This window comes from Salvelinus namaycush, unplaced genomic scaffold (assembly GCF_016432855.1).
Source record: "Salvelinus namaycush isolate Seneca unplaced genomic scaffold, SaNama_1.0 Scaffold803, whole genome shotgun sequence".
Classification (NCBI taxonomy): domain Eukaryota; kingdom Metazoa; phylum Chordata; class Actinopteri; order Salmoniformes; family Salmonidae; genus Salvelinus; species Salvelinus namaycush.
This window is the reverse complement of record NW_024061535.1, coordinates 91,315-107,483: the sequence shown is the minus strand read 5'-3', so window position 1 is coordinate 107,483 and position 16,169 is coordinate 91,315. Positions and strand designations below refer to the sequence as shown.

Below are 16,169 nucleotides of genomic sequence, written 5' to 3'. Positions count from 1 at the left end.
AAAAGGCTAGGATATGGAGAGATTGAATATATCCATAAAAACTCCAGCCAACTGGTCTGCACATGCTCTGAGGATGCGTCTTGGGATGCCGTCTGGGCCGGCAGCCTTGTGTGGGTTAACATGGTTAAATGACTCATGTCAGCCACGGAGAACGAGAGAGCACAGTCCTCATGAGCGTCGTGGGCCCGCGTCGGTGGCTCGATGTTGTTTTCCTTGAAGTAGGCGAAAAAGGTGTTCAACTTATCTGGGAGCTGGGCATCAGTGTCTATATACCCCCTGTATAAATCCTCGTTATTGTTATTTTTATTGTGTAATTTACATTTTTTTAAACTTTAGTTTATTTAGTAAATATTGTATTAACTCTATTTCTTGAACTGCATTGTTGGTTAAGGGCTTGTAACTAAGCATTTCACGGTAAGGTCTACACCTGTTGTATTCGGTGCATGTGACACATAACATTTTATTTGATACATGGCAGGCTTTCCCTTTATAATCCGTGATTGTCTGGAGACCACGCCACATACGTCTCGTGTCTGAGTCGTTGAATTGTGACTCCACTTTGTCCCTGTACAGTAGTTTTGCCTCCTTTATTGCCTTATGGAGGTCGTAGCTGGTCTGTTTGTTCACATCCATGTTCCCAGTCACCTTGCCATCGTTAAATACAATGGTTTGCGCTTTCAGTTTTAAGCAAATGCTGCCATCTATCCACGGTTTTTGGTTTGTATAAATTCTAATCATCACAGTGGGAACAACATTCTCTATGCACTTCATGATGAGTGTATAGTGTATGTCAATACTATTCTCAGAGTCGACCCGGAACATTTCCCAGTGGAGGTCGTGTACTCTGGTCCACCTATATCATATGTCTAAACTGTATTTTCTACCATATATTGCACCTTGCCTTTGCCGCTTGGCCATCGCTCATCCATATACTTACATGTACATATTCTCATTCACCCCTTTAGATTTGTGTGTATCAGGTAGTTGTTGGGGAATTGTTAGATTACTTGTTAGATATTACTGCACTGTCGGAACTAGAAGCACAAGCATTTCGCTACACTCACATTAACATCTGCTAACCATGTGTATGTGACCAATAAAATGTGATTTGATTTGATAACATACTCATGACATCATCAACAGTGGACCAACATACAGAACCAACTGGTATATAGAATAGCCAAAAACATATGACATGATGAACAATAGAAAGAGCCACTACTGTAGTAGATACAATTTCACACACAAGCACACTTCTTGTGACTTACAGGTAAATACTGGATTCGTTCCCACCGATGTCTGGAGACTGCAGTTTCTGGACCAGGATGATTATGATGCCGATGAAGAGGACAAAGTTGATCTGTAGAAAAATAAGATGTGTATTTACAGGACAAATGCCTATATTCACTAATCTGTCTTAGGTATTGAACAGCTATTCATTTGACTGAATTAGTTATTTTTAAATAGTGTAATTTATCAACATTTATAGTAATCAATAAGTGATTGAATTGATAATTGATTAGTGCCTCACCATGATAGAGGCCAGCACAGGTCCCTTAATCACCCACCAGATACCAGCATTATCATTCATATCCCAACACCTGGAGACAGAGAGGGAGGGAGAGAGGGGGGGAGGGAGGGAGAGAGAGGGGGGGAGGGAGGGAAAGAGTGAAGGCGAGAGGGAACGAGGGAGGTAAGGAGGGAGGAGGGAGGGATGGATGGAGAAAGGGAGGGCAATAGGGAAGAAGGGAGGGAGATAGAGAGGGAGGGAGGGAGGGGAAAGGGCCAAATACAGAAATATTGAAGAATCATGTACATTTACTATTGTCATCATTACCATCATTACCTTCATAATATAGTCAATTGAGTGTGATGGTATTGGTAACTCACCCTATGTCATCAAAGTGCAGCCTGAGTACTGCCCATATCACCACACATATAGTGGGGGTCCCTAAATACACAAAAAACTCACACATAAACACACACACACACACACACACACACACACACACACACACACACACACACACACACACACACACACACACACACACACACACACACACACACACACATTATCCTGTTTCACTTGATGAATTCAGTTTGATTAGATAAACAGTACATGATGATTGTTGTCTCACCCCAGCCAATGATGGTATACCAGTAGAAGTATCTTCTCTCAGGGAAGAATGTCTCTACTAGCAGAGTGAAGAGGTACAGGCCCTCAATGAACAGCCAGAAGTAGTTAGATAGGACACAGTAGTGGAAGAACACCATCACCACCTTACACTCCACCTACAGGGAAAGAGAGAGAGAGAGAGACATAGAGACATAGAGAGAGAGAGAGACATAGACAGAGAGAGAGAGAGACAGACAGACAGAGAGAGGGAGAGAGAGAGACAGAGAGACATAGACAGAGAGATAGACAGGGAGAGAGACAGACAAACAGAGAGGGAGAGAGAGAGACATAGACAGAGAGACATAGACAGGGAGAGAGAGAGAGAGAGAGAGAGAGAGAGAGAGAGAGAGAGAGAGAGAGAGAGAGAGAGAGAGAGAAAGACGGACAGGTGGTTCAGGATGTGTGTGAGTGTGTGTACAGTATGTCTTTGTCTGTGTGTGACTAACGGTAGTAATGTTACTTTTGATACCGGCGCTCCGAGGCAGGTGTTGTAATCACTAAGCAGTTTACTTCGAAGCAGTGTGCCGATGCTTGTATCACTTCATCAGGAGCACGTGACCAATGGCGGCCAAAGCTTAATTTTGTCGAACAACCACCTGATTGGTTTGGTATTGTTTTCGGTAGAAGGCAAAAAGGCTACCCTGCGCACGTGCTACGGCATATGCGACGTCATCTATAATCATTTGGCTGCCCTAAATTCTTTTGACCAGTAGGTGCCACAAGTGTACGATGTGTTGATCAAGGCCTCGAGTAATGAACCTATTTCCGACACAATAGGCTAGAAATGCTCAATGCTTCAGAAAGCTTAGTTTCCCCATCATTAACTAACAGTGTGTGTGTGGTATGCCTACTCACAGTGTGTAAGAAGCAGTGGTTGCTGTCCTCCTCTGCGTACAGAACCCCGTCCTTGATGAAGACAGAGATGGCTCTCAGAATGAATGACACAAACAGGTTCATGTGGATGAAGTTCCTGGTGCAATGCAGCTTCCTGTGAACACAGACAATCACAGCTCAGACAACAACAACCACAGCCAATCACAGCTCAGACAACAACATCCACAAAACCTGGGTCAACCAATCTCTAAACAAGCAATCCCACCTACTGTATAGTCTGTTACACTAAAGCACCATGTCTTGACTTTTATATGATCTTGTCTTTTATTATCTGACATGTTCTATGTTCTGTTATTAATTTACATAATAATAATAATAATCTTACAAGCCATCTAGTCCTTCTGCATGTAAAATAATTAGAAGAAAGCTCCCCGAACATCTCTGTGTTTCTCTTGTTCTAGCTAGAAACACAGGTACCTATATGACATTTGCGTGAAGAGAAGACGGAGAAAAGGAGAATGAAGGTCAGGCTGCCTTCTGAAAATTCGTAGGCGAGCGAGTAAAACCCTACTGCCATACGTTCTATTGGCAAACATGCAATCATTGGAAAAGTAAATCGATGACCTACGAGCAAGATTAAACTACCAATGGGAAATTAAAAACTGTAATATCTTATGATTCACCGATTCATGGCTGAACGACGACATGAACATCATACAGCTGGCGGGTTTTACACTGTATCGAAAGGATAGAACAGCAGCCTCTGGTAAGACAAGGGGTGGCGGTCTATGTATATTTGTAAACAACAACTGGTGCACGATATCTAAAGAAGTCTCAAGGTTTTGCTCACCTGAGGTAGAGTATCTCATGATAAGCTGTAGACCACACTATCTATCTAGAGAGTTTTCATCTGTATTTTTTGTAGCTGTCTACATACCATCGCAGACCGATGCTGGCACTAAGACCGCACTCAATGAGCTTTATACCGCCATAAGCAAACAGGAAAAGGCTCATCCAGGTGGCACTCCTAGTGGCCGAGGACTTTAATGCAGGGAAATTAAATCAGTTTTACCAAATTTCCACCAGCATGTTAAATGTGCAACCAGAGGGGAAAAAAACTCTAGACCACCTTTACTCCACACACAGAGATGCGTACAAAGCTCTCCCTCACCCTCCATTTGGCAAATCTGACCATAATTATATCCTCCTGATTCCTGCTTACAAGCAAAAATTAAAGCAGGAAGCACCAGTGACTCGGTCAATAAAAAAGTGGTCAGATGAAGCAGATGCTAATCTACAGGACTGTTTTGCTAGCACAGACTGGAATATGTTCCGGGATTCTTCTAATGGCATTTAGGAGTACACCACAACCGTCACTAGCTTCATCAATAAGTGCATCAATGACGTCATCCCCACAGTGACTGTACGTACATACCCCAACTAGAAGCCATGGATTACAGGCAACATCCACACTGAGCTAAAGGGTAGAGCTGCCGCTTTCAAGGAGCGGGACTCTAACCCGGAAGCTTATAAGAAATCCCGCTATGCCCTCCGACGAACCACCAAACAGGCAAAGCATCAATACAGGACTAAGATCGAATCATACTACACCGGCTCCGACGCTCGTCGGATGTGGCAGAGCTTGAAAACTATTACAGACTACAAAGGGAAACACAGCCGAGAGCTGCCCAGTGACACAAGCCTACCAGATGAGCTAAATTACTTCTATGCTCACTTCGAGGCAAGTAACACTGAAACATGCATGAGAGCATCAGCTCTTCCGGACGACTGTGTGATCATGCTCTCCGCAGCCGATGTGAGTAAGACCTTTAAACAGGTCAATATTCACAGACAGATTACCAGGACGTGTAGAATGCGCTGACCAACTGGCAAGTGTCTTCACTGACATTTTCAACCTCAGTCTGTAATACCAATATGTTTCAAGCAGACCAAAAATAGTCCCTGTGATCAAGAACACTAAGGTAACCTGCCTAAATGACTACTGACCCCTAGCACTCATGTATGTAGCCAAGAAGTGCTTTGAAAGGCTGGTCATAGCTTACATCAACACCATTATCCCAGAAACCCCAGACCCACTCCAATTTGCATACCGCCCTAACAGATCCACAGATTATGCCATCTCTATTGCACTCTACACTGCCCTTTCCCACCTGGACAAAAGGAACACCTATGTGAGAATGCTATTCATTGATTACAGCTCAGCGTTCAACACCATAGTGCCCTCGAAGCTCATCACTAAGCTAAGGACCCTGGGACTAAACACCTCCATCTGCAACTGGATCCTGGACTTCCTGACGGGCCGCCCCCAAGTGGTAAGGGTAGGTAACAACACATCTGCCACGCTGATCCTCAACATGGGGGCCCCTTAGGGATGCGGGCTCAGAGCCCTCCTGTACTCCCTGTTCACTCATGAATGCATGGCCAGGCATGACTCCAACACCATCATCAAGTTTGCCAATGACACAACAGTGGTAGGCCTGATCACCGACAACGATGAGACAGCCTATAGGGAGGAGGTCAGAGACCTGGCCATATGGTGCCAGGATACAACCTCTCCCTCAACGTGATCACGACAAAGGAGATGATTGCGGACTACAGAAAAAGGAGGACCGAGCACGCCCCCATTCTCATAGACGGGGCTGCAGTGGAGCAGGTTGAGAGCTTAAAGTTCCTTGGTATCCACATTACCAACAAACATGGTCCAAGCACAGCAAGACAGTCGTGAACAGGGCACGACAAAACCTATTCCCCCTCAGGAGACTGAAAAGATTTGGCATGAGTCCTCAGATCCTCAAAAGGTTCTACAGCTGCACCATCGAGAGCATCCTGACTGGTTGCATCACTGTCTGGTATGGCAACTGCTCGGCCTCCGACCGCAAGGCACTACAGAAGGTAGTGCGTACGGCCCAGTACATCACTGTGGCCAAGCTTCCTGTCATCCAGGACCTCTATACCAGGCGGTGTCAGCGGAAGGACCTAAATTGTAAAAGACTCCAGCCACCCTAGTCATTGACTGTTCTCTCTGCTACTGCATGGCAAGCGGTACCGGAGCGCCAAGTCTAGGTCCAAGAGGCTTCTAAACAGCTTCTACCCCCAAGCCATAAGTCTCCTGAACATCTAATCAAATGGCTACCCAGACTATTTGCATTGCCCCCCCCCCCCTCTTTTACACTGTTGCTATTCTGTTATTATCTATGCATAGTCACTTTAATAACTCTACCTACATGTACATATTAACTCAATTACCTCAACTAACCGGTGCCCCCCGCACATTGACTCTGTACCGGTACCCCCTGTATACAGCCTCATGATTGATATTTTACTGCTGCTCTTTAATTATTTTTTACTTTTATTTCTTATTCTTATTTTTTTTAAGGTATTTTTTGTTTTAGTTATTTTTTAAACTGCATTGTTGGTTAGGGCTTGTAAATAAGCATTTCACCGTAAGGTCTACACCTGTTGTATTTGGCGCATGTGACAAATAAAATTTGATTTGATCTGAGTGGGATTTGGGATTTTGACCTCTGGTGACCTTTCTCACCTGAACCTGCAAAGGATGACCATGGCTGTACAGAGAGAAACCAGAGAGGTGCTGTACCCCACCGTGTACAGAGCCTTCACCGACACGTAGTACATGTCCTGCAGTGAACAACAACAGTAAATCAAGAACACATATTTATCAGGGATATTAACACAGACTGATACATATACCCTTATGTATGGCATGACCATAAGGAGTTGGCAAGAGAGCAGAAACAGACTGGCATCCAGGCTAAGGATTATGGGCGATGAGAGTGAGGATAAGACAGTGTGGAGTGCTCACCGGATGCTCGTGGGTTCCGTTGGGTTCGTCGAACATGCAGGCATCCACATAGTGAGGGAAGGTCTCAGACCAGCCGCCCTCCGTACAGTTACGACTCACCTTCCCTAGCTCTACACACATAATAAACAATGTTAATGGTTAGCACATACAGTAGATTCAACATTTCAAAACATATTCTATTCTTATTTACAATAAAAGTGACTCCAAAATGACACAATACATTATTTACCATTCATTTCTATTGGGCACAAAGTAATGTGAAACACAACCAAAACAAACAGCAAAGGCATCCAACAAATGTGTGGTCACAAGCTCCATGTAGTCATTTCATGCTATGAATAAGGGACCAAATACTTAACTTTTGACTACTTTAATACACATGTAAGTGAATTAGTCCCAATACATTTGGTCCCCTAAAATGGGGGGACTATGTACATAAAGTGCTGTAATTTCTAAATGTTTCACCCAATATGGATGAAAATACCCTAAAATTAAGGCTGACAGGCTGCACTTTAACCACATAGTCATTCTATCATTTTGAATCCAAAGTACTGGAGTACAGAGACAAAAATAATAATAATTGTCACTGTCCCAATACTTTTAGAGCTCACTGTATTTATCAGATGATAAGACAAGAGGTACAAATCAATGTTAGTTACAATAGATGTACAATGTGGATGTTAATATAAAACAAATAGACAGAGTCATGCCCAAAGTCTTGAGATGATTGACAGCTGTCAGTCACTGACCATCGTCCTCCTCGCTCATGAACTGGATGAAGAGCTCTGGACAGCTGACCACAACCACCTCTCCCACCCGGGCAGGCTGCCAACACGTCAGGTTATCCCACAACCATGGGCACCCTGGGGGCACAACACAACACAGAGATGGTGAGTACCATGATTCAATAAAAAGAGCACAACACTCACAACATTCTTAGACCTTCTTCTGTGGTTGATGGAAAAACACCTTTGAAAGACAAAGATCTGATGTTATAGATTAGAAACAGGTATTGAACCGAAAACCTGAGTTAACTCTGTGGTCAGTGTAAATACTGTGGAAGTACCGATGTTACAATGGGGTATCCGTGGGATAGCACAACCTCAATGGTAAATCCCTTTTTCGGCAAGGCCACATCTGGCCAGCAGATGGCACTAGAGGCCAAGACAGATGCAACTGCTCAGTTTGTATAATGCAAAAAATGGTAAATGGGTGTTTTCTGGTACTGCTCTAGTGTCTCTCTGTCTGCATCCCAAATTGCACTCTATTCCCTTTGTAATGAACTACTGACCAGAGCCTCTATCCCTAGGATGGTGTGTAGAGTGATGAGATTTGTCAGGCTTGTCTGGAGGGCTGTGAGGAATACAAAAACACTCAGTATGTCATAGATGGTAGTGTGTGTGTGTGTGTGTGTGTGTGTGTGTGTGTGTGTGTGTGTGTGTGTGTGTGTGTGTGTGTGTGTGTGTGTGTGTGTGTGTGTGTGTGTGTGTGTGTGTGTGTGTGTGTGTGTGTGTGTGTGTGCATGTAGGGGGGTGAGTAGCTGTGTGGCAGTCTAATAACACTGACGGTGACTTTGCCAGTCTCCCAGTCATTGATATTCACAACCATAGAGACCTCCCTCTTTCTATCACCCTCCCTCCCTCCATCTCCCATACTCCCTCTATCCCTCCCTTCCTCCCTCTCTCACTCTATCCCTCTCTTTCTTTCCATCCTCTCTCTCTCCCTCTCTCTCCCTCTCTCTCTGTCTCTCTCTCTCTCGCTCCCTCTTTCTCTCTCTTTCCCTGTAGGTGGAGTGTAAGGTGGTGATGGTGTTCTTCCACTACTGTGTCCTGTCTACCTACTTCTGGCTGTTCCCATACTCCTTCCCTCTGTACCTCTCCCACTCTCCCTCTCTCTCTCTCTTTCTCTCTCGCTCTTTCCCAGTTAAACATTCACACGGTCACAGTCATGCTCAGGTCACATAAGAAGAGAGACAACATTGAGTTCTTCTTTCTCTTTCCTCTTTCCCTCTCTTCCTTTATGTAGAGAAAAGGGGTCAGTGTGTTTGGCCTTGTTTTAATTCCAGCCGCATCGAGCCACAGTGAAAATAGCATCAGAGAGATGCAACCAAGGTCTGAGAAACTGCATCTCTATTAAGACAGACGGAGAGAAAGAAAGAGAGACAGAGAAAAAGAGAGAGAGAGGCAGACAGAGACAGTGAGAGAGAGCGAGAGCGAGCGAGAGAGAGAGAGAGAGAGAGAGGTATGGCATGGCATGGCACAGTGTTATATTAGCACACTACCACACTAACTCGGCAAGTCAGTTAAGAACAAATTCTTATTTACAATGACAGCCTAGGAACAGTGGGTTAACTGCCTTGTTCAGGGGCAAAACAACAGATGTTTACCTTGTCAGCTCAGGGATTCGATCTAGCAACCTTTCAGGTTAATGGCCCAACTCTCTAACCACTAGGCTGCCTGCCTCCTCTGGCTAGAAGTTCAAAAGGAAATGATCTTAACAGAGAAAAATGTCCTCCTGTGTGCTACCTATATCCCCCCACTAGAATCCCCATACTTTAATGAAGACAGCTTCTCCATCCTGGAGGGGGAAATCAATAATTTCCAGACCCAGGGACATGTACTAGTCTGTGGCGACCTAAATGCCAGAACTGGACAAGAACCTGACACCCTCAGCACACAGGGGAACAAACACCTACCTGGAGGTGACAGCATTCCCTCCCCCATATGCCCCCCTAGGCACAACTACGACAACATTACCAACAAAAACAGGTCACAACTCCTGCAGCTCTGTCGCACGCTGGGTACGTACATAGTCAATGGTAGGCTTCGAGGGGACTCCTATGGTAGGTACACCTATAGCTCATCTCTTGGCAGTAGTACTGTAGACTACTTTATCACTGACCTCAACCCAGAATCTCTCAGAGAGTTCACAGTCAGCCAACTGAAACCCCTATCAGACCACAGCAAAATCACAGTCTACTTGAACAGAGCAATACTCAATCATGAGGCATCAAAGCCAAAGGAACTGAGTAATATTAACTTCTTATGGCTGCAGGGGCAGTATTGAGTAGTTTGGATGAAAGGTGCACAGAGGTGCCCATAGTAAACTGCCTGCTCCTCAGTCCCAGTTGCTAATATATGCATATTATTATTGGTATTGGATAGAAAACATTGAAGTTTCTAAAACTGTTTGAATTATGTCTGTGAGTATAACAGAACTCATATGGCAGGCAAAAACCTGAGAAGTTCCACTTCCTGTTTGAATTGTTTCTGAGGTGGCAGATTTTCAACCAAGCTCTCATTGAAATTACAGCGAGATATTGATGAGTTTTCACTTCCTACGGCTTCCACTAGATGTCAACAGTCAATAGAACTTTGTCTGATGACTCTAATGTGAAGGGGGGCCGAAGGAGACAGGAATTAGTAATCACTGCCATGAGGTGGCCACGCATTGAACACGCGCCTTTACATGAGGAGGACCTCATTATTCAAGATGTATGTTAACAACATTCTAAAGATTAATTCAGTACATCGTTTGACATGTTTCTACTGACTGTTACGGAACTTTTGGACATTTCGTCACGTTATAGTGGATGCGCTTTGTGACTTTGGAATTGTTTACCGCTAACGCGCTAACCAAAGTAGCTAATTGGACATAAATAACGGACAATATCGAACAAATCAAGCATTTATTGTGGATCTGGGATTCCTAGGACTGCATTCTGATGAAGTTCATCAAAGGTAAGGAAACATTTATCATGTATTTTCTGGTTTCTGTTGACCCCAACATGGCGGCTAATTTGGCTATTGTTCTGAGCTCCGTCTCAGATTATTGCATGATTTGCTTTTTCCGTAAAGTTTTTTGGAAATCTGACACAGCGGTTGCATTAAGGAGAGGTATATCTATAATTCCATGTGTATAACTTGTATTATCATCTACATTTATGATGAGTATTTCTGTTGAAACGATGTGGCTATGCAAAATCACTTGATGTTTTTGGAACTAGTCAATCTAGTCGCCTCAATGTAAACTCAGATTTTTTGTTATAAATATGAACTTTATCAAACAAAACATGCATGTATTGTGTAACATGAAGTCCTATGTGTCACGCCCTGGCCTTAGTTATCTTTGTTTTCTTTATTATTTTAGTTAGGCCACGGTGTGAAATGGGGGATGTATGTGTTTTGTATTGTCTAGGGTTTTTTGTATGTTTATGGGGCAGTGTTTAGTCTAGGTGTATGTATGTCTATGGTTGCCTAGATTGGTTCTCAATTAGAGACAGCTGTCTATCGTTGTCTCTGATTGGGAGCCATATTTAGGCAGCCATAGTCATTAGGTAGTTTGTGGGTGATTGTCTATGTCTATGTGTAAGTTGCCAGTGTCTGCACTTATTGTTTGTATAGCTTCTCGTTCGTCTGTTTGTTGTTTTGATTAGATGTATAGTGTTCGTTTCATTTTCGTCTTCATTAAAGAGAGAATGTATTGATATCCCGCTGCGCCTTGGTCCTCCTCACTTAAATGTTATGACGAACGTGACAGAATCACCCACCAACCTAGGACCAAGCAGTGTGGGAAAAAGCAGCAGCAGCGATCGCAGGACTCATGAAATTGGGAAGAAATTCTGGACAGCGGAGGACCCTGGGCACAACCTGGAGAATATCGCCGCCCTCGTGAAGAGCTGGAGGCAGCTAAAGCCGAGAGGCGGTGGTATGAGGAGGCAGCACGGGAGCGAGGCTGGAAGCCTGAGAGTCAGCCCCAAAAATGTATTGGGGGGGGGGGCGCTAAAGGGGAGTGTGGCGAAGTCAGGTAGGAGACCTGCGCCAACTTCCCGGGCTTACCGTGGAGAGCGAGAGTACGGGCAGACACCGTGTTATGCGGAAGAGCGCACGGTGTCTCCTGTACGTGTGCATAGCCCGGTGCGGTACATCCCAGCTCCTCGTATCGGCCGGGCTAGAGTGGGCATTGAGCCAGGTGCCATGAAGCCGGCTCAACGCATCTGGTCTCCAGTGGGTCTCCTCGGGCCGGTGTACATGGCACCAGCCTTACGCATGGTGTCCCCGGTACGCCAGCACAGCCCAGTGCGGGTTATTCCACCTCCCCGCACTGGTCGGGCTACGGAGAGCATTCAACCAGGTAAGGTTGGGCAGGCTCGGTGCTCAAGGGAGCCAGTACGCCTTCACGGTCCGGTATATCCGGCGCCACCTCCTCGCCCCAGCCCAGTACCACCAGTGCCTACACCACGCACCAGGCTTCCAGTGCATCTCCAGAGCCCTGTTCCTCCTCCACGCACTCGCCCTGTGGTGCGTGTCTCCAGCCCGGTACCACCAGTTCCGGCACCACGCACCAAGCCCCCTGTGCGTCTCCAGAGCCCTGTGCGCCCTGTTGCTGCTCCCCGCACTAGCCTTGAGGTGCGTGTCCTTAGCCCGGTACCACCAGTTCCGGCACCACGCACCAGGCCTACTGTGCACCTCAGCCGGCCAGAGTCTGCCGTCTGCCCAGCGCCGTCTGAGCTGTCCGTCTGCCCAACGCCGCCTGCGCTGCCCGTCTGCCCAGCGCCGTCTGAGCCGCCCGTCTGTCCTGAGCCGTCAAAGCCGCCCGTCTGTCCTGAGCCGCTAGAGCCGTACGTCAGTCAGGAGCCGCTAGAGCCGCCCGTCAGTCAGGAGCCACCAGAGCCGCTCGCCAGTCAGGAGCTGCCAGTGCCGCCCGCCAGTCAGGACCTGCCAGAGTCGCCAGTCAGCCAGGAGCTGCCAGAGCCGCCAGTCAGCCGGGAGCTGCCAGAGCTGCCAGTCAGCCAGGAGCTGCCAGAGTCGTCAGTCAGCCAGGACCTGCCAGAGTCGTCAGTCAGCCAGGACCTGCCGGAGTCGTCAGTCAGCCAGGACCTGCCGGAGTCGTCAGTCAGCCAGGACCTGCCGGAGCCGCCAGTCAGCCAGGACCTGCCAGTGCCGCCAGTCAGCCAGGACCTGCCGGGGCCGCCAGTCAGCTAGGACCTGCCAGAGCCGTCAGTCAGCCAGTACCTGCCAGAGTCGTCAGTCAGCCAGGACCTGCCAGAGTCGTCAGTCAGCCAGTACCTGCCAGAGCCGTCAGTCAGCCAGGACACGCCTGAGCCGTCAGTCAGCCAGGACCGGCCAGAGCCGAGCTGCCCCTCAGTCCGGAACTCGCGGTAAGGGTCCTCGCTCCAGAGGCGCCACCAAAGTGGGTTTGGACTATGGGGGAGTGGGGTCCACGCCCCGCACCCGAACCGCCGCCGTAAGAAGGCCCACCCGGACCCTCCCCTTCTGTGTCAGGTTTTGCGGTCGGAGTCCGCACCTTTTGGGGGGGGTACTGTCACGCCCTGGCCTTAGTTATCTTTGTTTTCTTTATTATTTTAGATAGGCAAGGGTGTGACATGGGGGATATATGTGTTTTGTATTGTCTAGGGGTTTTTGTATGTTTATGGGGCAGTGTTTAGTCTAGGTGTATGTATGTCTTAGGTTGCCTAGATTGGTTCTCAATTAGAGACAGCTGTCTATCGTTGTCTCTGATTGGGAGCCATATTTAGGCAGCCATAGTCATTAGGTAGTTTGTGGGTGATTGTCTATGTCTATGTGTAAGTTGCCAGTGTCTGCACTTATTGTTTGTATAGCTTCTCGTTCGTCTGTTTGTTGTTTTGATTAGTTTGTATAGTGTTCGTTTCGTTTTCGTCTTCATTAAAGAGAGAATGTATTGTTATCACGCTGCGCCTTGGTCCTCCTCACTTAAATGTTACGACGAACGTGACACTATGAGTGTCATCTGATGAAGATAATCAAAGGTTAGTGATTCATTTTATCTCTATTTCTGCTTTTTGTGAAAGCTATCTTTCGCTGGAAAAATGGCTGTGCTTATTGTGGTTTGGTGGTGACCTAACATAATCGTTTGTAGTGCTTTCGCTGAAAAGCATATTTGAAATCGGACACGTTGGTGGGATTAACAACAAGATTACCTTTAAAATGATATAAGACACATGTATGTTTGAAGAATTTTAATTATGAGATTTCTGTTGTTTGAATTTGGCGCCCTGCACTTTCACTGGCTGCTGTCATATCGATCCCGGTAGCGGGATGCAGCCATAAGAAGTTTTAATAGTTCATTCTAAGATTTGTATTTAATCATGTATATGTTTTTGCTGTTTGTTTGTTGTTATAGAGCCAAAAAGATTGGAGAAGTGGTTTATCCATACATCTCCATTTTGGATATATAATTCTTCGTGTTGTTGTTTGTTTAGTGTTTTCCAATTTTCCCAGAAGTGGTTAGAGTCTATGGATTCTTCAATTACATTGAGCTGATTTCTGACGTACTGTTCCTTGTTTTTCCGTTGTGTATTTCTGTATTATTTTAGTGATTCACCATAGTGAAGGCATAGACTAAGGTTTTCCAGGTCTCTATGTTTTTGGTTGGACAGGTTTCTCAATTCATTTCTTAGACTTTTGCATTCTTCATTAAACCATTTGTCATTGTTGTTCATTTTCTTCGGTTTTCTATTTGAGATTTTTTAGATTTGATAGGGAAGCTGATAGGTCAAATATACTGTTAAGATTTTCTACTGCCAAGTTTACACCTTCACTATTACAGTGGAACGTTTTGTCCAGGAAGTTGACTGAAAGGGGTTGAATTTGTTGTTGCCTAATTGTTTTTTGGTAGGTTTCCAAACTACAATCGCTCCATCTATAGCATTTTTAAAGACTACCAGAACACAGTAGATTCTCCAATTACCTGGAATGAACCACAGGACAAAATAAAAACCCTCCAACCCAAAAAGGCCTGTGGTGTTGATGGTATCCTCAATGAAATGATCAACTATACAGACAACAAATTCCAATTGGCTATACTAAAACTCTTTAACATCATCCTTAGCTCTGGCATCTTCCCCAATAGTTGGAACAAAGGACTGATCACCCCAAACCACAAAAGTGGAGACAAATTTGACCCCAATAACTACCGTGGGATATGCGTCAACAGCAACCTTGGGAAGATCCTCTGCATTATCATTAACAGCAGACTCGTACATTTCCTCAGTGAAAACAATGTACTGAGCAAATGTCAAATTGGCTTTTTACCAAATTATCATACGACAGACCACGTATTCACCCTGCACATCCTAATTGAAAAACAAACAAACCAAAACAAAGGCAAAAGTCTTCGTTGATTTAAAAAAATCCTTCAACTCAATTTGGCATGAGAGTCTGCCATACAAATTGATGGAAAGTGGTGTTGGGGGAAAAACATACGGCATTACAAAATCCATGTACACAAACAACAAGTGTGTGGTTAAAATAGGTAAAAAACACACACATTTCTTCCCACAGGGCGAGACAGGGATGCAGCTTAAGCCCCACCCTCTCCAATATATATATAAACAAATTGGCGAGGGCACTAGAAAAGTCTGCAGCACCCGGCCTCACCCTACTAGAATCTGAAGTCAAATGTCTACTGTTTGCTAATGATCTGGTGCTTCAGTCACCAACCAAGAAGAGCCTACAACAGCAACTAGATCTTCTGCACAGGTTCTGCCAAACCTGGGCCCTGACAGTAAATCTCAGTAGGACCAAAATAATGGTGTTCCAAAAAAGGTCCAGTCGCCAGGACCACAAATACAAACTCCATCTAGACACCGTTGCCCTAGAGTACACAAAAAACTATACATACCTTGGCCTAAACATCAGAGCCACAGGTAACTTCCACAAATCTGTGAACGATCTGAGATACAAGGCAAGAAGGGCATTCTATGCCATCAAAAGGAACATATAATTCGACATACCAATTAGGATCTGAATAAAAAAACTTGAATCAGTTATAGAACCCATTGCACTTCATGGTTGTGAGGTCTGGGGTCCGCTCACCAACCAAGAATTCACAAAATGGGACCAACACCAAATTGAGACTCCACATGCAGAATTCTGCAAAAATATCCTCCGTGTACAACGTAGGACACCAAATAATGCATGCAGAGCAGAATTAGGCCGATACCCGCTAATGATCAAAATCCAGAAAAGAGCCGTTAAATTCTACAACCACCTAAAAGGAAGCGATTCCCAAACCTTCCATAACAAAGCAATCACCTACAGAGAGATGAACCCTAAGCAAGCTGGTCCTGGGTCTTTGCTCCCAAACACACCCCACAGAGCCCCAGGACAGCAACTCAATTAGACCCAACCGAATCATGAGAAAACAAAAAGATAATTACTTGACACATTGGAAAGAATTAACAAAAAAACGAATTAAACTAGAATGCTATTTGGTCCTAAACAGAGAGTACACAGTGGCAGAATACCTGACCACTGTGACTGACTCAAA

General features: G+C 45.3%; 1 protein-coding gene across 1 annotated transcript in view; it reads right to left on the bottom strand.

The window, feature by feature from the left end:
- Positions 1-1,264: 1,264 nt before the first annotated feature.
- The window catches only part of LOC120042917 (pituitary adenylate cyclase-activating polypeptide type I receptor-like), a 57,002-nt gene continuing 42,097 nt past the window's right edge, over positions 1,265-16,169 (bottom strand). Inside the window, exons 3-10 of the mRNA XM_038987682.1 lie at positions 7,607-7,720; positions 6,858-6,967; positions 6,576-6,673; positions 3,035-3,167; positions 2,142-2,295; positions 1,891-1,951; positions 1,532-1,601; positions 1,265-1,360 (exon numbers count right to left, since the gene is read on the bottom strand). Coding sequence (XP_038843610.1) covers positions 1,265-1,360; positions 1,532-1,601; positions 1,891-1,951; positions 2,142-2,295; positions 3,035-3,167; positions 6,576-6,673; positions 6,858-6,967; positions 7,607-7,720 — 836 coding nt within the window. The remainder of the gene's footprint in view (positions 1,361-1,531; positions 1,602-1,890; positions 1,952-2,141; positions 2,296-3,034; positions 3,168-6,575; positions 6,674-6,857; positions 6,968-7,606; positions 7,721-16,169) is intronic.